The sequence below is a fragment of the Leptodactylus fuscus genome, chromosome 7, assembly GCF_031893055.1.
Source record: "Leptodactylus fuscus isolate aLepFus1 chromosome 7, aLepFus1.hap2, whole genome shotgun sequence".
In the NCBI taxonomy this organism is placed as follows: Eukaryota; Metazoa; Chordata; class Amphibia; order Anura; family Leptodactylidae; genus Leptodactylus; species Leptodactylus fuscus.
In genome coordinates this window covers 48,761,978-48,785,967 of record NC_134271.1, presented here as the reverse complement: position 1 = coordinate 48,785,967, position 23,990 = coordinate 48,761,978, and the positions used below count along the sequence as shown (strand labels likewise).

General features: G+C 41.9%; 1 protein-coding gene across 3 annotated transcripts; it reads left to right on the top strand.

Annotated features, from left to right (window-relative positions):
- Positions 1-2,994: 2,994 nt before the first annotated feature.
- On the top strand, positions 2,995-20,100 carry NUTF2 (nuclear transport factor 2). 3 transcript variants are annotated; one of them, XR_012717234.1, is made up of 6 exons: positions 2,995-3,096; positions 8,604-8,726; positions 10,102-10,173; positions 11,734-11,832; positions 16,381-16,510; positions 19,627-19,749. XR_012717234.1 is itself a non-coding variant. In XM_075281847.1 (6 exons), the coding sequence occupies exons 2-5, from the start codon at positions 8,628-8,630 to the stop codon at positions 16,485-16,487; spliced, it is 381 nt and encodes a 126-aa protein (XP_075137948.1). In that variant the 5' UTR covers positions 2,995-3,096; positions 8,604-8,627; the 3' UTR covers positions 16,488-16,510; positions 19,627-19,749. The 3 variants fall into 3 exon arrangements, 2 of the variants coding, with proteins under 2 accessions (XP_075137948.1, XP_075137947.1); XM_075281847.1 differs by having other exon boundaries at positions 16,377-16,510; XM_075281846.1 differs by lacking the exon at positions 16,381-16,510 and having other exon boundaries at positions 19,627-20,100.
- Positions 20,101-23,990: the final 3,890 nt, after the last annotated feature.

Sequence of the window (23,990 nt, the reverse complement as noted above, 5' to 3'; positions counted from 1 at the left end):
TGGTATATCCGTTTGCACATTTATTTTTATATATACCTATATTTATTGGCCTATTATTATACTAGTTATACCAACTTGTTTTGTACTGTGCATACTTACCTGTATTCCCAACTTCACTCCGTCTATTGGGTATTTCAGTTGCCCCTTTATGTATCTCTTATATGTTGTATTGTTATATGTAGTTTTTTATACAATAAAAATATTTTTTGTATTTTTGTCTAAAACCTTAGTACCTTGTGGTTTTTATGGTTTTCTATCATACCAAGTATGACAAATAATAGACACCAATTTACAACCATGAACAGTATGGATAGTCCACTGCATCTGGCCCCGCACTCCTTTGCAGCTTACATGTTGCTTTGATTGTGTATTTTCCCCCGATCTGCATGATGAAGAACACACACAAACGCTCACTCCTCACTATAGTTCCCTTTTATTGAGGTGAGATGTTGAAATACAGCAGGTGGAATACTTCAGTGGAATAAAGATTGAGCCTAGTGTGAGAAAAGTACATTACAAATGTTTGTTGTTGTTGCTTTAGTTGACAGATGAAACAGCAGCAGTATAACAAAGGCCTTGTTCACAAGTTTAGAGGCCTTGGTGACACACAGGACACTTCCACTATCATGACTAGAGATGGGCGAATCGGTTTAATCCAATATTCCAACTAGTTTTGTTTTTTTTTACAAATTTGAACAAATTAAGATTTGTCTCCAGTGAACTAAAATGGCCGCCGCTTTATACTCTGAAGTCTCTTCAGACCCCCAAAGTATAAATGGTGAAGGCCCAGGGGAAGTGAAAAGAATAAAAAAAACACCTTACACGTAGTGTAACTAAGGCTATTTCAACAGGTAATGGATGATATTTACTATTCACTGATCAGCCGGATTCTGGTTTTGCCCCAGTGGGTGCCAAACACTATGTGTGATGCTGAACAACATCAGGATTTTACATTCCCTCCTGATATTTTTCAGCAACAGATGTAGCTTGTGGCACACCCTGGAGGCGAAATGGAGACAGGCCTGGAAGGAGCCAGGATCAGTGAATAGTAAATATCATCCATTAGAGCTAGTTCACACGGGGCTAAGAACTGCGTATTTTGGTCCTGATTTTGACATGTGAAGCCGTGTCAGAATAGGACCAAAATGCACCTTCCGTAACCGTTGCGGCTTCCAACAATTGCGGCTTCCCGCTCCGGAGAAGGCCCAAATGAATGGGCCTAGTCCGGAGGGTGCTGTTGCGAAGCGAACGCCGCAGCTGAATCAGCCTGCAGAAAGGGCAGCTCGCTTCTTTTTTCCATGAGCGGGAACAAACTGCTCACGAAAAAAAGGACGCTAGCGGTCTACTTAGACCTCTATTGTGAGGGGGCGGATTTTGAGGTGGATTCGGCGTCAAAATCCGCCCCCTCTTGTCCCGCGTGAAAAAGCCCTTACCTTTTGCAATAGCCTTAGGAACCAAAGAAGGGACCAATATATGGTATGCGGTAGCGGCTGCTACAGGGCCTGGAACATTAGGGACCCGGCAGGCCCCTGATGTTTTTTTTCTTTTAATAGGCCGTTACCTGCTGGAGTAACTCCAGCAGGTAACAGGCCCTATTTACTAACCGATCCACACTCCTGCTCATAGCTGCCGAAGCTTCCTCTTCTGCGGAGGCTGTGTGCAAGAGCCTGGATCAGTAAGTAAGGCTGCGGGCCTGTGAACCCCACAAAAACCTCTATCATTATACTTGGGGGTCTCTTTGCACCTGCGTCATAATGTGGTGCGACACAGGCCTGGCTCAAGTGACGTCATTTCCATCACTGAAGATGGCCGACATCAGTGGGGAGTGCCCTGGAGCCCAGTAGAGGTAAGTAACAGTGTTTTTTTATGTTTGTATTCTCCCCTGGGTCTCCAAGTATTATACCCTGCGGTCTGAAAAGCCTCATAGTATAATAATTGTTTATGAGTGGTCCACAATGGTTCATAATACTGTGTTCAGGGGCCATGATGAGGCATAATACTTTGTGCAGGGGCCACTATGGGGCATAATACTGTGTGCAGGGGCCACTATGGGGCATAATAGTGTGTGCAGGTGCTACTATAGGGCATAATACTGTGTGCAGGGGCCATTATGGGGCATAATACTGTGTGCAAGGGCCACTATGGGGCATAATACTGTGCGCAGGTGCCACTATGGGGCATAATGGTGTGTGCAGGAATGGTTTGTGCACGCTGGTTTGGACGGTCGGAGGGGGAGGCCCATGTGAAATGATTGCCTTGGGGCCCCGCCATTCCTAGTTACGCCACTGATGGTATGAAAAATATTTTAGTAGACATATAAGTTTTACGTGTCTAATTAGTTTAGAAATTAGTTTAGCTGTGTCACACCCTAATATGGACCCCTATATAAGGGTGTGAGTCACCTAAACGGATTTTCTGCTTCAATTATACCCATAGGGAAACCGCCATTGTTTCGCAGGTACAACTGACATGCGATTTCCAAAAACGCAATGGTTTGGAAAAAACTGCATTTCCGTTGAGGGTATTTTTCTGCGCAGTGCATAGACCACAGAACGCTGTGTTTTTTTGCCATGGCGTTGCTGCCTGGTGGGGCTTCAGCCTAAAGGCAATGGTATACTTTATTAGGGTCCAATCTGAATCCAGCAGCCATGTGAAGAAAGGAAATAGCCACTACCTCACAACTTAGAATATGCCAGCCTTAAACCTGCCATGGCTGCCTATCTAGTACCTCAGCTGCAGGACACCATAGGCTTACTATTCTTTATACACGCTGCCTCTCTACATTGGGGAAACACATTGTTTTTAGAAGAATTTCTCATGAGGCCCAGGCCAGTCCTGTCATTTTATAGCAAACAGGACACTTGCACGGACAGTACACATGCCAGTCCATGCACCAGGCGCCGCTGCCCACACCCCGCACCCAGCTATATGCCGCCCGGAGCGGGCAGCTGCCCAGACCTCGCCTGTCAGAGACTACAAGTCCCGGCAGTCCTCGGTGCTGGGCGGGGCCGTGTCTAGAAGCCGCTTGCTGAGGAGGAGGGCGGTGGCGGGAGCTGCGCGCTCGTTGGGACCTTGCAGGGCAGGACCTCGTGAGGGGTAAGGCGAAAGTCCCGGTTCCCGGTCTGTAGGCCTTGGCTCCTTCCAGTAGTGGCCCTGCAGGCCCGCTAGACGGCGGCGTGGCCTGGCTTGTGTGCCCGGTGTACCCCGCTGCCATGTATTTTTGTATGAAGCATGGCGGAGCTGTGGGCCTGAGCTGGCTGACGGTGGGGAGCCGGGGGGACTAGTTGTAGGGGCCGGGGTCCCCGCTGCGGGGGGCTGTGCGATACCTCAGCGTTTGTTTTAATCGTTTTTTCATCTTTCCAGGGTTCTGGCCATAGTTGTAACCAATAAATGGAGCTGCACGTTACAAAGAACTTTCTAGGTGGCCAGGCCGTGCAGGGGGCGCTGTGCACCTCAGGGCTGTGGTAGGGGGCGGCGGGGGGCTCTGCTACAAGTGACACCAGCCTACACAGACACTAGTATTACTTATTACATACTAGACTAGACTCTTCTCATTGTGTTACTGGCAGGGCTGTGGAGTTGGAGAAAAGTTACCTTCCCCAGTGCCAGAATAACCTGATGTCTGTGTATAGCTCTGCATATAGTATATATAGCTGTATAGTCTGTTACATAAGAGTCAGAGGATCTCCTACTACTGACTGTCAGCCATGAATGAGAATCTGTGTCATGCTCTGGCCTACAGACTGCACAGTCCTGGCCCCCGGGACATAGAAGTCTTCTAAAGTGAGAAGACACTGTCACTTTTTGTTTCCATGAGATTAGTTTTTTTTATTATTTATTTATATAGCACCATTAATTCCATGGTGCTTTACATTTGGGATGTGTACACCAGGAAACTGCCCAACATATATGTCAGAGAATCCAGTAAAAAAAGACATATATGGTGGTGCCAGAGCTGACCAATGCAGGGGTGGTGGTGGCATGACACCAGGAAGCTGGCACAATATTTACAGCTGTACCATGTAGTCTGTACAGGTCACATCCCTAATCTAGTCCTGTCTGCATCTCCTACAAGGCTCCATTCATTCTTGGCTCTTGGGCACACACGGGCACCATTTGGGGGAACCTTGCTGCTTTGGGCTATGGTCCATTCCCAGGAGCTTTCCTAGCAGGTGGAGTCCCCTAGAATGTAACCCAGTGTTTCTAGAAACGTATGCCTGGATGTGGGGGATCCATGACTGTAGGAGTTAGAAGATGGGGACAGGAATGATATGGTAAGGGCGGCAGCACTAGCACCTGCACCTGTGGTTCTTACCTAGCTTGACAGCTCTAAAGTGGTGATGGGATGTGTCTGGTCAGACGCCCCAGAGAAGGGGGAGATAGTGTCTGTAATGAGAAAGCCTCTTTGATAGACGCCCAGACGTATCATTGCTATATTACAGCCTGTCCGTAATAGAAGTATGAATGGATTTATTATACTGCAGTACATTAGATTTTCTTAGGTCTGAACTGTAAACATATACATAGAGTAAAAATATGTATCCTATACAGTGTGTGTGTGTATATATATATATATATATATATATATATATATATATATATATATATATATATATATATATAATTTTTTTTTTTTTTTATATGGTTGTGTTTTTGTAAAGTCATTAAAACTATACCGGCCCACAGAATATCTGTAATGTCATTTTGACTCCACAGTGAATGCCATAAAGACACACCCCATAGTAATATGGAGCACATGCAGTGCCTTTTCTAATCCCATCTTATTCTGATTTATTTTTTTCCATCTTCCCAATACATCATATAAAATATTAAATGGTACCATTATGAGGTATAAAAAAATAAGTCCTCCTATGGCTCTGTGAAAGGAAAAATAAGTTATGGGTTTTGAAGGTGGGGTGTAAAAATGAAAAATGGCTGTGCAGAGAAGGGTTAAAACTGTCAGATTGATGGATGTGAACATGTGTTCAGTCGGTCTGTCAGCAATGATGGAATAGAAGCAGAAGCTCCGTATGTTGTGCTTTTCACTTAGTTTTTTCGGAGAAAAGCAAAACTATTTTCCGTCAAAAAAATCCAGAAAGCTGATGAAAGGGTCTTCCGTTATTCCTTTGATGGGAAATTGTCCATCAGCTTGGGTTCACGCGGATTTTGACGCGGAATCCACCTACAAAAATGACTCCCATTGACTTCAATGGGAGCTGCTTGCTTTTTTTTCCCCGCTACCTAGTAGTGGGAAAAATAAGCGAAATGACCTATTTTACCGCAGCTGAGTTAGCTGCGGCTCGAGACACGCTCCTGTTTAGGCCCATTCATTCGGGCCTAAACAGGAGTGAGATTCCGCGACATAATGCCAATGCTGCTTCGGCATCCCATTGCAGCTAGCCGCGTGGAATGTTCACAAGGCAGGAAAGGTTTCCTCCATATGAACATACCCTTAATGTCCGTTCTGATAGTCTAATGTGTCACAACTGCGGAGTGAGTGCATGTGAGGAGTAATATTATTTCTGGCCATTATATGACTTGTGTTCTGCATTCTTTAGCAGTTTTCCCCTCTGCAGCGCCATCTTCAGTTCTAATATAAACTAATTGCTGTGATTTCTTTCATACACTGCACACAGAAGTTAGAGGACAATCTGCCCATAACTGCATACAGGACATTATAGATAAGTACTGGCTTGTACTAATGTGAATAAAGTACTTGGGTGACATAGAAACTTGCTGTTTACCTTCAGCAGTCTGTGCCTGTCTCTTTTCTGTCACTCTGGCTCACTGCTCCCGCTCTTGTCTCTCCATAGACATTTATGTAATCTTATGCATCCAGGAGTCCAATCTGTCTTGCTCTGGCTGACAGATTCATAAGGGATTCCAGGGTGAATAGTAGTTTGATTGTGGAGAAAATAATTTTTCTTTGTATAGACATATTGCAAAATTTCATATGCTGTACTGTTCATGTATCCAAAGTTTGTTGAAAAGATAAGATTCATGTGCTCTGACATTGGTGGTAATATATATATATATATATATATATATATATATATATATATATATATATATATATATATATATATATATATATATATATATATATTTATACGTACATACATGGTTGGCCAAAAGTATTGGCACCCCTGCAATTCTGCCAGATAATACTCGGTTTCTTCCAGAAAATGATTGCAAGCACAAACTCTTTGGTATTAATAGCTTCATTTGTTTTGCTTGCAAAATCAATGAGTTTCTTACAATGTTCTGCTGGAATTTTAGACCATTCTTCTTTGGCAAACTGCTCCAGGTCCCTGAGATGTGAAGGGGGCCTTCTCCAAACTGCCATCAAGAGATCTCTCCACAGGTGTTCTATGGGATTCAGGTCTGGACTCATTGCTGGCCACTTTAGAAGTCTCCAGTGCTTTCTCTCAAACCTTTTTCTAGTGCTTTTTGAAGTGTGTTTTGGGTCGATGTCCTGCTGGAAGACCCATGACCTCTGAGGGAGACCCAGCTTTCTCACACTGGGCCCTATATTATGCTGCAAAATTTGTTGGTAGTCTTCAGACTTCATAATGCCATGCACACGGTCAAGCAGTCCAGTGCCAGAGGCAGCAAAGCAACCCCAAAACATAAGGGAACCTCCGCCATGTTTGACTGTAGGGACTGTGTTCTTTTCTTTGAAGGCCTCTCTTTTTTTTTTTTTTTTCCTGTAAACTCTGTTGATGCCTTTTCCCAAAAAGCTCTACTTTTGTCTCATCTGACCAGAGAACATTCTTCCAAAATGTTTTTGGCTTTCTCAAGTAAGTTTTGGCAAACTCCAGCCTGGCTTTTTTGTGTCTCTGGGTAAGAAGTGGGGTCTTCCTGGGTATCCTACCATACAGTCCCTTTTCATTCAGACGCCGACAGATAGTACGGGTTGACACTGTTGTACCTTCGGACTGCAGGGCAGCTTGAACTTGTTTGAATGTTAGTCGAGGTTCTTTATCCACCATCCGCACAATCTTGCGTTGAAATCTCTCGTCAATTTTTCTTTTCCGTCCACATCTAGGGAGGTTAGCCACAGTGCCATGGGCTTTAAACTTCTTGATGACGCTGCGCACGGTAGACACAGGAACATTCAGGTCTTTGGAGATGGACTTGTAGCCTTGAGATTGCTCATGCTTCCTCACAATTTTGCTTCTCAAGTCCTCAGACAGTTCTTTGGGCTTCTTTCTTTTCTCCATGCTCAATGTGGTACACACAAGGACACAGGACAGAGGTTGAGTCAACTTTAATCCATTTCAACTGGCTGCAAGTGTGATTTAGTTATTGCCACCACCTGTTAGGTGCCTCAGGTAAGTAACAGGTGCTGATAATTACACAAATTAGAGAAGCATCACATGATTTTTCAAACAGTGCCAATACTTTTGTCCACCCCCTTTTTTATGTTTGGTGTGGAATTATATCCAATTTGGCTTTTTGACAATTCTTTTTGTGGTTTTCCATTGAAGACAAATTAAATGAAAATAATACCAGAGAATTTGTGATTGCAATCATTATCTGGAAGAAAATGAGTATTATCTGACAGAATTGCAGGGGTGCCAATACTTTTGGCCAACACTGTATACTGAAATCAGCACACTGACAGCTCTCCATTATGTGGCCCGGTACCAGAGATATTACTGCTGTTAGTTTCATGATTAGATCCCTTCATTGTCAGAAGGGTGGGCCTTAAAGCTCAGCATCATCGCAGGGCTGTGTGCGCCCTCAAACAGTACAAGGCTATAGAAGTGCACCATTAGGGGGGGGGGGGGGGGGGCGTTCCTCACAGCCCAGTGATGGCACTCGGCTGTAAGATTAAGTTCACATGGGGGGGTGGTAAGGCGGATTTTGGCACCGAGACACACTCGGGTCAAAATACGACTGTACCAGCTTCCAACAGTCACGGCTTTCCCCTCCGGGGTAGGCTCAAAATAAATGGGCCGACTCCGGAGGTTGCTGACGTGAGGCGGATGCTGCGTTCTTTTTTCCGTGAGCGGCAACATGCTGCTCATGGAAAAAGCCTGGCGGTCTCCATAGACCACCATTGTGAGGGAGCAGATTATGAAATGGATTACGCGCCATAATCTTCCCCCTCTATGCCCGTGTAAACTGGCTTTAAGTCTCACCCTTCTGACAGTGGAGAGATAATGGCACAGATAACTCTGTCACCTGGGTCCACACTAGCAAAGCTGAATTCATGGCACTGTCGGCTTCACCAATGTCATGTACATGAAAAGGCCTCTTTAAAAAAAAAACCCTTAAAGGGGTTGTCCCACAAAGTAAAGTGAAAGGGCCTTTCTTGTACTCCACATTCAAGTTGACCACAGCCAGGATGAACATGGAGCACAAGAAAATCCTTTCACTTTCCTTTGTGGGACATCCGTTCTTCACACGTTGGGAATGGTTGAGGAGTGTGAAGCGGACTTCTGCTTAAACTTTCTCTTTGCATTAGCTGTATTTTCAGCTCTAGTGTCAGATTATATGCGACCTGCTACAGTATATGTTCTGTATCTCATAAGTGATGTAACATGTATGATTAGTTGTATATTCACAGCTCTTGTGTTCTTTTTGTTTTTGCTCAGGTTTCAGTTGTGTAAGCGTTCAGAATGGACGAGAAGCAGATTTGGGAACAGATTGGCTGTAGCTTTGTACAACATTATTATCAGGTGTTTGACAATGATAGAACACAATTAAAAGCAATATATGTGAGTATCTGATAAGAGAGTACCCTACTTATGTATAGTATATTTATTATCCAAACTGATGGCCTTCCTCGAGGATATCCCTTCACTTCCTCATTGGTGGGGTCCGACTATAGCGACTCATTCACTGGATCTTACAATGAATAATGCAAATTAGACCTCTTTGATCGGTAGGGATCCCAGGCATCGCTATTCTGGCGCAGTTGGAATTTTTTTAGTTCCCACTGTTCCTAAGCAATTGATGTTGGTTTTGGTGTCTGATATGCTATTTAAAGAGGCTCTTTCATGGTTCGGGGCACAGGCAGTTCTATATACTGCTGGAAAGCCGACAGTGCACTGAATTCAACGCATTGTCTGCTTTCCCTATCTGTGCCCCGGGTAAAGAGCTATCAGTACTGCAGCTCTTTACAGTCAGAAGGGTGTTCCTGACAGTCAGTCAGGTATGTCCTTCTCCACATCAGCGCCTGTGGAGAAGGACGTTCCTGATTGTAAAGAGCTACGGTACCGGGACCGCTAGCTCTTTACCCTGGGCACAGATAGGGAAAGCCGACAGTGGGCTGAATTCAGCGCACTGTTGGCTTTCCAGCAGTATATGGAACTGCCTGTGCCCCAAACCATGAAAGGTCCTCTTTAAGCTCTGTCAGTAGCAGACATGGGGTGTGATTCTGAGCTCTGACACTGGCTCCCTCTGACTGGAGCTCTGAATCATAACTTATTATAAAAACAATAATGTTTGTCTCTCAAAATTGGTCTGAAAGAGGACGTCCCTTTTAACATCAGTGTGCAGCAGCTCTATACCATCAGTGTTTGAGCATAGACCAGAGTTCATGCACTTCACTGTTAAATGGCTTTAAACTATTTACAGCATCTGTTAACCTGTTCACCAATGGCAGGTAACGGGTTAATCAATAAACCTTTGCCAAAAGCCGCCTGGCACTAACACCAGCAATCGGAATCCTTTCTGGACCTGGGCATTTAGTGCAGAGGTATGGCTTCCATGTGCGGATATGGCAGGAGCTGTCAGGTGTGCGTTCCAGGGCTGTCAAATCAAAATAACTATATAGAGTTTTACCTGTGAAAGGTCGCAATATTTATACAGGGAGTCTGCAATACAGTTTTATTGCAGTCTATGGGACAAGTAATTTGGTGACTGCAGGTTCATGCCACCCGCAGGGGCTAAATAACTTATTCTACAAATTCAAATCGCTCCTCCGCCCCCAAATCTGATATAAAATAAAGTATTCCCACATCTGAAAATACCCTTTGATACAAGATGGGAATACCCTCTTGAGTTACAATGTTATATATCCTAATTTCGTGACACAAGTTTGTATTATACAGAAGAGGACTTATTTGCCTATCATTTCCCCCCCTTCAGACTGATGCTTCATGTCTAACATGGGAAGGCCAGCAATATCAAGGCAAAGATGCAATTATTGAGAAGTTGTCAGTAAGTACTGTTCCTTAGACGCTAAGTATTGTTCACACACTTTTTCCTATCAGATATTTATAACATATCCATTCCTGATATCAATCTCTGTCCTGCACTTACTCCAGTAAATGATAAATCACAAACCTTTCTGTCCCCTGACTCCTACTGCAGAGTACAGTGTCTCCTGTGTGATCATTGTAACTAACAAATTGACCTTGTGAGTTTACAAGGGTTGGACAAAATAACACAAACACTCTTAGTCTGCCTTCATATGGAGTTATTTGATCAGGAAACTGACTCAAATTCCTCATCCTAAAAATGCCTCACCATAGGACTGTATGGTGAGGTGTTTTTTGGAGGAAGAATTTGAGTCAGAATCCTGACCATAAAACTCTGTGTGAATGCAGCCTTAAAGAGCACCTTTCACCTCCTGGGGCACATATGATTTTATACACCGCTAGAAAGCAGATTGAATTCAGGGCACGATCGGCTTTCCTGTTCTGTGCCCCCGGTGAAGAGCTATTGGTGCCGATACCGTAGCTCTTCACTGTCAGAAGGGCATTTCTTGCAGTCAGTCAGGATCGCCCTTCCTCACAGTAGCGTCTATTGCGTGGTACTTTGAGAGCGGTGAGTAATGCCTCATCCCCTCCTGATAGCACTCATCCATAGAAGAGGGGAGGGGGGGGGGGTGTTCCTGACCCTCAGTGACATGGCTGGGTGGTAAGGAGGACCCTTTCTCACAGTACAGCGATATAGACGCTACTGTGAGGAGGGACATTCCTGACTGACCTCCAGAAACACCCTGCTGACAGTGAAGAGCTACGGTACCAGGACCGATAGCGCTTCACCTGGGGCACAGAACGGGAAAGCCGATAGTGCGCTGAATTCAGCACACCGTCTGCTTTCTAGCGGTGTATTACCGCATGTGCCCTAGGAAGTGAAAGGTCCTCTTTAAGTTTTACCAAATGAATTCTTCCTAAGACACCTGCCATCACTGGTAAGCCTGGGTTCACATCTACCTCGGGGTTTCAGTTGGAGACTTGTTTGTAGCAACTGCTGAAAACAGTTGCAGAAAAAGGTCCTGTATGGAGGACCTTTTTCGCCGCCATATTCATTTTCAAAACAACGGTCCCTATTATAGTCATTGGGGTCCGCCAGGCTTTGTTTGTAACCGCTGATTTAGTGGTCCGGCTCTTTCGTTGGGGGATCCCGACTGACCCGAACAACAACCCGGCACTAGTGTGAACCTGGCCTTTTTTTTTTTTTTTTTCTGTCACTTGGCTTGTATCACCATTTATAATCATTGTTACTTTTTATTGCTAAAACAGATTATTAGGACATCACAAGTAATAAATGTATTAACAGCTTTGTGATTGATGAGCAAAAAGTGTGTTACAAAATGACAAACATCCCTATTTTTACACATACTGTATATTGATGTGTGACGTAAAAGGATTGTTTATGATGATATTGATCAGTTTCCAGTTAAATGACCTGATATTTTAGATCTTGTGGAGTTTTTTTTTTTTCTGCTATTTTCTCTTTATTCTGTGTGACCTCATGTATCTCCTCTTGCAGATGCTTCCTTTTCAGAAGATCCAACATAGCATTACATCACAAGACCACCAGCCAACACCTGACAACTGTATTGTCAGTATGGTTGTAGGTCAGCTCAAGGTAACCCCTTTTGTTTCACCCTTCTATTTTGTTTCTTTGGTTTTTTTTTTGTGTGTGTTTTTGAGCATGGCTTGTGACAGTCACTTCATCTCCAAAGTAATATTTAGTTATTCCATTCAGTGGGTTATAAAGACAGTGGGAGCTGCGTTTAGGGAGGTTTCACATAGTTTTCTTTTTCTGCAGTTATTTTTAGTATGTTTGGGGGAGGGTTGCTGTTTTGTGTCATTTTATTTTTTACAAAATGCAGCATGATCTGGCTGTGAGTTGAAGAAAACCACCAAAGTGTTTGTAAAAATTAGTTTTTATTTCCATGAATAAGAATTGCTAAAGATGGTGGATGTGACAGAGGCTTTACAGAGACTGGTAGAGGTATTTTATATAAAGAAAAATGACACTGTTTATTATAGCTATCTCTAATGGTCCTTTGTATAGTCCCCTCTACTTTCTGCTTAAGACCATCCTAAACATGGCCGATAAATCAATCAGCAGCCTTTGTTGAAAACCTTTATGTATATTTAACTAGTGCATGTGTATTGTGAAGGGTAGTCGGCCATCTTCAGGTCACATGACTGTCTACCAAAATCCATGTTTAGGATAGCAGCTAAGAAAACTGTACAAACGTGGGGACAGCGCTATGTACAGCAAATCGGTGCTGAACACTTTATTATTGTATTTGTAAGTAGCCCAAGTATATCCGTTCCAGAAAAATAAAGTGGGCAACCCATTTAACATGACGCCTAACATGTGTCCTCTCTGGTTTGTAAGCCAACTTCCTTCTGGCCACAGCAACCAGACACCCCAGAGTGGGGGTGGGGGATGAAATTAAGACCTTTCATATAGAAAGTGGGTTTTTTTTTTTTGTTTTTTTTTGTGTTGTGTAGATAATGTCAGATTTTGACATTGTTTGGTTGCCAAGTTGTGATCTCGATGACTCTTTGCAGGGTTGGGTAGTGTTATATTAGACTTTGACCATATCTATAGATGAGTGTTAGGCTTGAGTGCATGATACATACATTCAGTGTTTACATCCAGCATGTGTCCTCAAAGTGATTTGTCATCTTAACTACTCAGTCAACCTCCACAAGTTCACGTGAACCATTTTTGTTGTGCCATAGCCCAGCCAGATGTTACATTGCAGTAAATTCATTAGTTTTCCGGACCTGATGCAGGTTATTTGGAGACTTCAGCATCCCTCATCTATTGCAGATTTGCCTCCCTTTTCTTCCTCTGAAGTCAATAAGGAAAGCTTTATCAATGAAACAATTGTTTTATTTTCCATACACATTTATCCATAGAAACTATTTTTAACAAAACTTCAGCCGTGGAAAATTAACTATTGATTCTGAAGTTTTCATTTCAATTGTAGAGGGTAAGTAAGTCGTTCCTTAGTTGGTACTGTACAGGGCTATACTTTAATATAGCATTGACTGCTCCTCTAACTAAGACCTCGCATTTCCACACATCCTTTAAAATCCCTTTAAGGCTGGCCCCTCACGTAGTTAAAATGGTGTGGCAAAAAACACAGTGTTTAACAGTACGTGCAAAGTAGGTGTGATTCTGGCTAATCCTAGCCACACATTGTAGAAAAATTGCTATTGCATTTTTATATATCATGGCCAGCATGTCTGTTATATCCATGGAAATGCTGGTGTTTTCTGTACAGGTATAATATGGACAAAGTCAGCACAAGAAAACTTTGAGGACTTTCTCTGAAAAGTACTGTGGTTTATTCCGCATCTGTATTTGGCTGCCACTTGCTATATGGGGCCTTAGCCTAAATACAAGGGTATTTTTTGGTTTGTTTTTGCCATTCCAATGGCTATTATGTAATACATCCTCCTACAGCGTCTAATGCCTATGCCAACACAGACAGCAGAATCCTACAGCCTTAGGGGCAGCTAAGAAAGCCGTGTCATGAGTAAAACCCATAACCGCCACATATTGCATCCTGTTTTATATAGGTCCCATGCGGTCTTCTGTTGACAGGACTGGAAATGGGTATAATGCAAGTCATAGTTTTGTGCCACACCTTAGTGTAGCTATTTCAGTTTTCTCCCATACTTCTATTTCAAGAACACTTCTACTATTACTATATTTTCTTAATATAGAAAAAAATGCTGCTTTCTTCACTTGTCAAACATGTCTCCTATTATCCGGTTTCTCCAAAACTGCTCAAATCCATTTTCAGACAGACCACACACACAAGTTGTTGAAACTTTATTATAAGATATCCATTTATTTCCAATTCAGTGTTTACTGCTAGAAAGTCACTGTGAGAGCGGGTTCACATCTGCGCCCAGTCTCTGCTTTCAGTTTCCATCTTCTGCCCAAGAAACTGGACAGGAGACAGAAACGGGCAGTCCTTTTTCAAACCTATTCATTTGAATGGGTTTTCAAAGTAACCGCCCGTGAGCGCTTTATGGACTTCACGGCAAAAGTGGTTGGTTTTTGTTTTTTTTTTTTTAAACCGGACACAAAGTTGGACATGCAGGACTTTTTGTCCTGTCCGGTTAAAAAAAAAAAACCCTGTTTTTCTGCAGAGACCACAAAACGCTCACAGGTGGACAGTCTTCCGGTTTTCAGTCTCCTGTCGGCAGAAGATGGAAACTGAAAGCGGAGACCGGGGTGCAGATGTGAACCCGCCCTTATCTACAGCAACCTGTCAGCTCAGCTCCTCTGCCTTCTTCCATCTCCATAGACTTCTATAAATTTCAGCTTGCTTTCTCTGAATATCTCAGGTATCTATTTTTTTTTTTTTTTTTAAAAAAAGGGCCCTAAACATAAGATTGTTTCAATGTAAGTTTATAATAGGAGGCATTTAAAGTGCAAGTAAACATTTATTTTATAAATATATTTTGCAGGCAGAGGGAACAAACTTTGTATTATAGTTATTTTATTTTGAAGCTGCTTGGAGTCTGTAACTTTTTCAGCTCTAATTCCATACCTCTGAGAAACACCAGCTCTTTTATTTAGTGAAGTATACAGGGTTTTTTTCCCCTTCATTTGCATTGGTGATTTATGGGGGAAAAAAAAGCGTAATTACACTTTAAAGGGATTCAATCCTTAAAATGGCATTTTCTCTACCTAACACGTAGGAATAGCTTAAGAAAGGCTATTCTTCTCCCACCTTTAGATGTCTTCTCCGTGCCGCCGTTTGGTAGCAATCCCGTTTTTCTTCTGTATCCAAATGAGTTCTCTTGCAGCATTGGGCACGCCCCCAGTACTGTTTGAGTGCTGGGGACCGCCCCCAGTGCTGCGAGAGAACTCATTTGCATACTGAAGAAATCCCAGACTTCTACCGAACGGCGGCGCAGAGAAGAATAGCATTTCTTAAGGCTATTCCTACGTGTTGGGGAGAAAAAAAAATGCCCCACATTGTGGAAAAGCAGCTTTCGGTTTTTTTGTTTGGTTTTGTTTTGCCAAAGTCAGAATTGAGTTGTGAAGAAGGTAGAAGTATTAGAATAAGAACTTCCTTTATATTTTCCATTCCTTTTGTAGCCATTCTTGGCTTTGGCTTAAAGGGATTCTACCACTAAAACACATTTTTTTTCTAGTTAACACGTCGGAATAGCCTTTAGAAAGGCTATTCGTCTCCTACCTTTGGAAGTGCTCTCCGCCGCGCCGTTCGTTCAAAATACTGGTTTGTACCGGTATGCTAATTAGTTGCCGAAGATTGCCGAACGTACTGCGCATGCGCGAAATTGCGGTCCCAGCCATAGTGCGGGCACTGCAATTTCGCGCATGTGCAGTACGTTCGGCAATCTTCGCCGAACAGAGCGTACTGCGCAGGCGTCCGACAGGATGCTGAAGAAGGAAGGGGAGGATACCCAAGACCATAGAGGCGGCGCTGCGGTCGGTTTTCTCGCTGCAATGGGGACGCCCCCATCGCTGCTCCTGCGATGGGGGACGCCCCCATCGCTGCGAGAGAACTAATTAGCATACCGATACAAACCGGTATTTTGAACGAATGGCGCGGCGGAGAGCACTTCCAAAGGTAGGAGACGAATAGCCTTTCTAAAGGCTATTCCAACGTGTTAACTAGAAAAAAAAATGTCTTTTAGTGGTAGAATCCCTTTAAAAAACTGCAGCAAAATATGTAACAACGAAAGCTGCGTTTCCACAATGAAGGGCCTCATCCTAAAGGGGGTTTCCCCTGAACATAACCACATTCAAAGATGTAGACTATTTAAAGTTAAAACACTTTAGCAAAAATAATTAAAAATCTAGCATTGCCAGTCTTTATAGCACGGTAAGCACATTATGTCCCTTGATACACTAAAGTGTCATTTCACAGCATTCTGTTGACCTGGAAGTGCAGTTGTGTTGTGGTCTCCCTGTCTGTGCATGTTTCTGACTTTGTTAAAATTCAGGTTTTTTTTCTGTCTAAAACTTTTCGATTGCCCGTTTTCTGTTGTGGCGACTTGTGTACTGCTGGTTGAAGTCACTAACTTTACGTGAAATTTTCATTCTTTTCTTCTGTCCTATTACTTCTCTCATTTCTCTTAACTCTTTTTTTCTTTCCCCCATTCATACCTTCTGCTCAGGCAGATGATGACCAAATCCTGGGATTTCAGCAAATCTTTTTATTGAAATGTTTTAATGGTGCTTGGGTGTGTACCAATGAGGTCTTCAGGCTAGCCCTGCACAACATTTAACTGATTCCTGTTCCGGATGAGAGGTGTGTGCCTGCTTTGGTTGATTTATGTGATATTCCTTGGATAACCTTTCTTAAAGGATATGTCCATCTTCACAGATGACTTTTATAGTTCCAGTGTATCTAAAATAGGGGCAAAAAGTGAGCAAATTTGCACATAAAGTGTATTGTTAGTCTACAGCTACTGTATAGACCTATGTGTGTTCATGGTAACCATGAGCATGCAGTCATGTTATGAGTCTGTCCCCAACTTCTAACTAAAATGTGATTTCTAGGTTTTATAGGCATGAACAATGTGTAAAAGATGGCAGGGAGACTACGTGGGATGTGACTGCAAAATTTATCCGAGACACAGGTCTACATAGATGCTGTATACACAAAATGTTAGGCCCAGTTCACATTAGTGTTCGGGGAGTCCACTTAGAGACCCCCAAATGGAAACTTGTACACATTACCTGGGAAGCAGCACTTTGCTCTCCACATGTTTCGTGCGGAAACAACATGGATGTCTTTATAGTCTAGAGGTCCATGTAGTTTCTTAGGTAATGTATATAGGTATCCCTTCCGGGGGTCCCCAAGCGGACTCCCTGAACTCTGATGTGAACTGGGCCTTAATAGACTTTAAATCACTTACAACATTGCTTCTTTTTCTATTTAAAGGGATTTTCCAAGACTTTTAAATTGATGACCTATCCTTACGACAGGTCATCAATTAAAGATTCCTGGGAGTCTGACACCCGGGGCCACTGTGGATTAGTTGCATCACAGGCCATGTGATACGACATTCATTGATCACAGTTCAGTCCCATTCCAGTGAATCCGCACAGCCACTGCGCAATTGTGTATGGCATAGTGATTGGCAAGTGCTGAAGAAGCTGCAGTGCTTATAAGGCTGCTGATTGGCCGAGGTCTCAGGTGTTTGACCTCTGTCAAATCTTTAATTGATGACCTATGCTTAGGACAGGTCATCAGCTAAAGGGAGTCTGTCATCAGTAAATTAGTTTTAAACCTAATCCCGGTACAAGGAAGAGGTGATTCTGCAGCTTCCAAATATGCCCCTGTTCAGCTTTGGAGCTGTATTTTAATGTAAACCCCCCATAGGCAAAAATGTGCCCAGGGGACATGCGTAGCTTGTCTGGGTTTTAGTCTCAGCTCTAGATCCACAGGCAAAGCACTGTACAATCATTTGCCTATCAATAAAACAGTATTTTACATGGAATAACTGAATAACGGGTTTATTTGGAAACTGGGAAATCACCTCTGCAATGTACGGTGGTTGGGTTTATATCGATTTACTACTGATAGACTCCCTTTTAATATGTCCCAGAAAACTGCTTTAAGTGCACTGGAACAATAAAACGTGTGCATAAATGAACCTTTACTTTTTAAGATTGGATTCGTACATTTTATTTTTTAGCCAAACACAGTGGAGCAAAAAAAGTTTTTTCTTGTTCTACTTGACCCTGTCTTGGATCTACTTCTGGCGTTGACTTAAAAAGTGTAAGCTACAATCTGTGTGAATCCACCCTTAAGGGTTGTTGTATGTATGTCCTGAAGATATAGAGGGAATTTGGAACATGGCTTCACTCCTCATGTACCCACCATAAGATCAGTGGAGTTGCAGCACATGTATGGCCACAGTTCCCAGGATGGTTCCTCTGATTTATTGCAATACAACTTGCTTACGTAAGAAAGTTAGCCTGCATTCTGTATTTCACACGAGAATCTGTATCAGACCAAAGACTTCATTCCTGCATTCATAGGGTTAGAAATGTGTGTCACTGATGTGGCAAACAGTGGTCAGGGAATGGCTACTGTGAATGAAAAGATGGCTGTGCACGTGTGGTCCCAAGACCATGTCTGAATATCCAATGATTAGATGGTAAAACACTATTTATTTTTCAGCACAGTGATAATCAACGCTATGTTGTATATTTAGATAAGAGACATAATCCACCAGTTACAATAGAGGATTTTACTCCGACCTCTGCAGATGCCTAGAAAGTCAATAGGGTCAGCGACACAGTTGTGTATGGCTCATGGGTTATCTGATGGGTACACAAACTAGTTTATGCTTGGTGGCAAGAAATGGAATTGCAAAATTTTTAAAAATGGAAAAAGATCACCAAAAAATAGTGACCCTTTCCCTTTAAGACTGTCTCTAGCTGCGTTCCTATATCACCTATGGTATTTTGGAATTTTGATAGCAAAATCTTTACTAAAATTCACATTGGATTTCTTATTCCACAGTTTTCATATCAATGGTCATCCCTATCTCTTGGGGGTTTATACTTAAAGTTTCATCTAATGCAGTATAATTGGTGCAAATCGGTAACTAAATCCACAAGTATCATCAGCTTGTCAGCATAGCACTTACAGCTGACTGAATGTGCACTCCATAGTAGGAGACAAGAGATGGGTTATCCAAAAATAACCTTTATACCTTACGGCTACGTTCACATGGGGTGGGCTGGGAGTCTCGAGGTGCAGAATCCACAGTAAGATTGAGCAGGACAATTTATTTTTTTCCGATGTCCTGCTGCAATCTCTGCCTCCCACTAAGAACAATGGGAGGCAGAATCCTTCCCCAAATCCTCTGCAAACTCCTAAGTGAGAATGAAAAGCGTGTTGTGTGTCCGTGGGCAGAACTTGCCACCACATCAGCTTGGTCAATGACTCCAGTTTGCGGTCATGACTTATATTAGTGATTTAGGAGGAAGATGCAGCACGAGTGGATGGGCTGTGAAGGCTAAGCCTCCAAATAAAGATCTAAGGATGTTGCCATTTTATTTTTCGCTTTTGCTTTACTACATGTTTTGCCCGAAACAAAGGTAAGTGATTTTTAATTTCTAAAGGAGCCTATAAAAGCGAATCCACAATAAACAAAACCCCCTAGATGTGCAGTTTATAGAGGGGACACATGCTGGTTGGTAACGTTTCCTTTGGTAAATTCGGGAAAATAGTTGGAGTCCAGTGTTTCCTATAGACTGATGAATGAACTTTTCAGCTCTAGTCTCAGGTGGTAATAAAAAGTCTCTTAGATTTATTCAATCTTTTTGCTCTCTCATGTTTATATGCTACATATGTAGTGCCCGTATAATCCAGCATGCCAAGGCTTATTCTGTTGTATTTTATTTCAGGCAGATGATGACCCAGTTATTGGATTTCATCAAATGTTTCTACTAAAGAACGTACAAGATGCCTGGGTCTGTACAAATGACATGTTCCGGCTAGCACTGCATAACTTTGGTTGAATTGCCTCAAGAGGAGACAGGATAATACTTATCTGCCCTTCAAATTTTTTTTTTTCTTTTTTTCTTCCTGTTTCTTTTGTGTCTACAAAGGATTCTCCACATCCACAGAACAATACAAACACCATACACTGTTTAGCATTTGAAAGCTATAACAACTGGGCATGAAAGTATTAAGCCTGACGCAGCCTAGTTTCTGACATGGCTACCGATTTGTATACTAGCCATAAACGTGTGACTTTTGGAGTTGTTTTGCATTTAACAGTGTCCAAGCATTTGGCTTTTGAATTGGATTGCTTTTTATGTAAGTTCATTTATCTAGTGATCCAAAGAAATTGGAAATAAAAGAAATATGGCCCTGTTGTCTTTGCTTTGTGGTGTCTTTCTTTGTATTTTCAGTGTAACAAAAGGAAATGAAAACACTGCTCATACAAAGTCTTAATTTACAGCAATTTATCCTGTCGGTGAATGTTTTCTGTTCGGCAGATGTAGAGTATTACAAGAATTGGTAAAGTATTGGAAATCTTTCCCATCAGCTATGCATATATACATTCACATCAACACAATGGATGGTTTAAAGGGCCCGAGTACACTACCCACCCATGTATACGTTTATTTTCAGCGTATGTCTCCTCTTTCACATCTCCAACCTTCACTAGCAATGAATGAGAACATTTTTGAATATAAAATACTAAATCTAATGCCGAATGTGCAGTATTTTACTTACGTGATATATTCCACATCTAGCAAGGTGCCAATTTTCCCTGAATCCCAGAACATAATGCCTGCTTTTGTAGTGTTCTTTGTTCCAAATACATTTTAAAATAAAGTTGTGCAATTAGGGCATGCAACAATACCGGGTAATGTGAAAGCCTTGGCCTAAATTTAATAGTTTAGAATATCAAGGGAAAAGTTTATCTAAAATCCCAGATTTATTCATACAGGGAGTATAGCGGATACCCAGCAAATCCCATTATAGTCAAAGGGGCCTTTCAGGATTTGTTTGGAACTTCATTTCCTGTTCAGCTCTTTCTTTTCTTATATGATGGAACAGAAGAACAAACTAAATATATCCTGTGCACACCTGCATTGGTTTGTTGGGGGTCCATCAGAGGACCAGAGCAACAGACGGCTAAAATAGTGGCCTGAAATGGAACATTCTCTACAATTGGGTCCCTCTGTGCCCCCCCCCCCCTTCTTTCTTCTCTTTAATTGAACGTTGTGGATGGAAATGTGCAGCAATCAACACTGCAAAGGAGACTTCGATTTCGATATGGCCATAGGGTGAGTTCTTATGATTAGTAAGCTTACATATACTATACAGTGTACCAACTGCATCGTGTTGTGGAAACCAACAGGCTAAACACGTGTGTACTCCATTCGAGAGTTTAAATATGGTTCAGATGTATCTATTAGATGTAGATATGGAATTTGTTATATTTAAGCTGCAGTTTTTTTCTAATAGAGTTTTATTAGAATTAACTACATAAAAAAAAAAAAAAAATTCCTCCTCCTGACTCCACTTGCCCAGTTACCAGGCCACTCCCCAATAGAGAATACTTAGGATAAGGACACTTTTACAGTTGTTTCAACGTAGTTTTTAAATGAAAACCTAGGAATGAATTGATCACCCTTCATGAGCCGCACTTTATTTTTCGATTAAAAAAAAAAGTTCTTTCCATAAGCATACATTCAGATGACAAGGGTGCAAAACTTTTTTGGGTTTGGTTTTGGCCAAACTTTACCCAAAAGGTTGGTACAGGTACCTGAATGTGGTTTGAACCCCACTGAAATCTATGTAAGACGCCATTTACATCTTGCTCTGGAGTCTCCATTCTATGGCAGTTTCCTCTTGAAAATTGTCGGAGAAAAAAAAAAGTCCTGCCTGGAGAACTTTCCTGCACTGACTTCAGTTGTAAAGTGATCACTATTCCATTGTTTTGATTCTCTAATAAACCAGAACATTGGAGAGGCGATGTTACTGTGAACCTAGCATAAATGTCTCCTCCAGATGCATTGAGCAGTCTCCTCCACTCCTGGTAGTTTTGGCTCCTTGGATAACACCTTTAGTGAAGCACGTTTCTCCCAACCATGTGAGATTCAGCAGGACACTCACAGATTATAGGGTGCTAGCCCACTTTTCCCAGAAACTGGTGTTATGTCCTGAATTCAACTCTATTTGCGGTCTTCACATGCAGAGAGTACAATGGTAAATCTGGGAGATATCCGTTTACTTCTCCATTCATACCTTATTACTGCTGCCTTCATCTTTGAAAGCTAGGTTTTCTGAGCAACAATGTCTTATTGAAGCATAACTAGCATTCTGCTGCCACATAGTGTTCAAGACTGATACTGCAGCCTAGGAAGACAACAAAGGAAATCAGAAGAACATACCAGAAAACATTAAATTTTCCATTATAATTTTGCTTACTTATATAGCACCATCATATTCCGCAGTGCTTTATACATATCGTTAATATTATTCCAAGTAGGACTCACAATCTAAACTTATCAGTATGTCTGGAATGTGGGAAGAAACTGGAGTACACGGAGGAAATCACAGGAATGGGGAAACGCACAAATTCCTTGCAGTGTTAACCGGTGTTAAGATTTTGAATTATTCGCAGTCCATGCCTTTGTACATCGGGTGGAGTTTGCGTTCGGCTCCTGTCTATGCCAACACACTGGTTAGGATGCAGTTCATGAATTAAGCCAGGCTATTGGATAGAGCCCAGGGTCATAACTCTAACTAGTAAGCACAGATGCTCCAATATAATATACAATAGATAAAACAATATTTATTGAGTCTCAATAAAAAACAACCCCATAATCAATAAAAAGGTGTATTAAAAAAATAATGGAACATTCTTACCACTTTCAGTAGGTAAAGTAGCATCACACATTAGGGTCACGCAGCTTATCAGTAGCAAGAGAAACACCTTGGGTGCGGGAGAACAATACTAAAACACCCTATTACCCTCAAAATAGCCCCTGCCCTAATAAGGGCGGTCCCAAAACTTACCCTAACAGCCCTATTTATGTCTCCGGCCAATGCGTTTCACATAAGTGCTCATCAGAGGATATTTAGAAGAAGGACCTAGTGATCCAAGGTGCAGAGCTCATAGTAATCTCACAGTGAGGTACAGTCATGGTCCTAACTCTGTATAAGTGACAAGGGAACATATGACATCAAGGCATGGATATCCTAATTCAGATTTGATAAATAAATGCAGTGGGCATCACTAAATATATTAAAAGGCGAGGATCATCTCAGTTTATGTACAAAACCAACAAGAAAAGCATACATAGCTGTGTAGAGGATATATCTCCCTTATATAGAAAAAATAATCTTTATTTGCACACTGTTAAAAACCTATTAAAACAACAAACAATGTCCATGGACGTATACAAATGTAATGACAACAGCCAGTCTCATAAAGGCACGCCTAGTTTAAAGATACTTGCCCTCTGTAAATGTGTTGGCCTTTCTAATAACTGTGTAATACCCAGTATAGGGGCAAGAGGAAACCATGATAATATGTCAGAGACTGTGAATAAATTGTTCATAACAGGCAGACAATACCAGAAAAATAGATATTAACACGAAGAACTGATATGGGTATCAAAGATGGCTTACAGGATACAGCAGGGAGATCCCCACGCGTATTGGCTTAATCAAGGGTAATAATTCATGTTTGATAACCATCTGTATACAGAAGTTTGATTAGGATGCCTAGACAAATCTCTGACATGGGGGACAAGTATGGGGAGTGGTTACATTAATAACCATCCCAAATTGAATCAGTTGAAGGGAGTATGATTTAATCTTCATGTTCGGTATGCCTGTACTTGGAAAAAAAATATTTGGCATCACTTTCTGAGCATATCATACCTATATGAAGTACCCATCCAGAGTTATGTAATAGTCCCAAAACATGTCATATCTCTATTTGGTGCATGTAGTTAGCCAGCATCAGTCACAGGTGGGAGGTTCCAAGAAAGGGGTTGGGTTAAGGTCCTTCAAAAAGGAAAGATGGATAGATTTGTCAGACACTTGGAAATGCAGCCCAGCCTATAGATCTGTCCAGTTGTAAAAGGTCTGTTTTTGTTTTATTCCCTTTATATTTTGTACATTGTTTACTTGTATTTATGTCTTTTTATTACATCTTTTGTCTATAGACACTGAACTTTTTTATGGTAATAGGATTACCATTGGATAGTGACAGCCGCTACCACTGCGTTTTTTTTTTTTT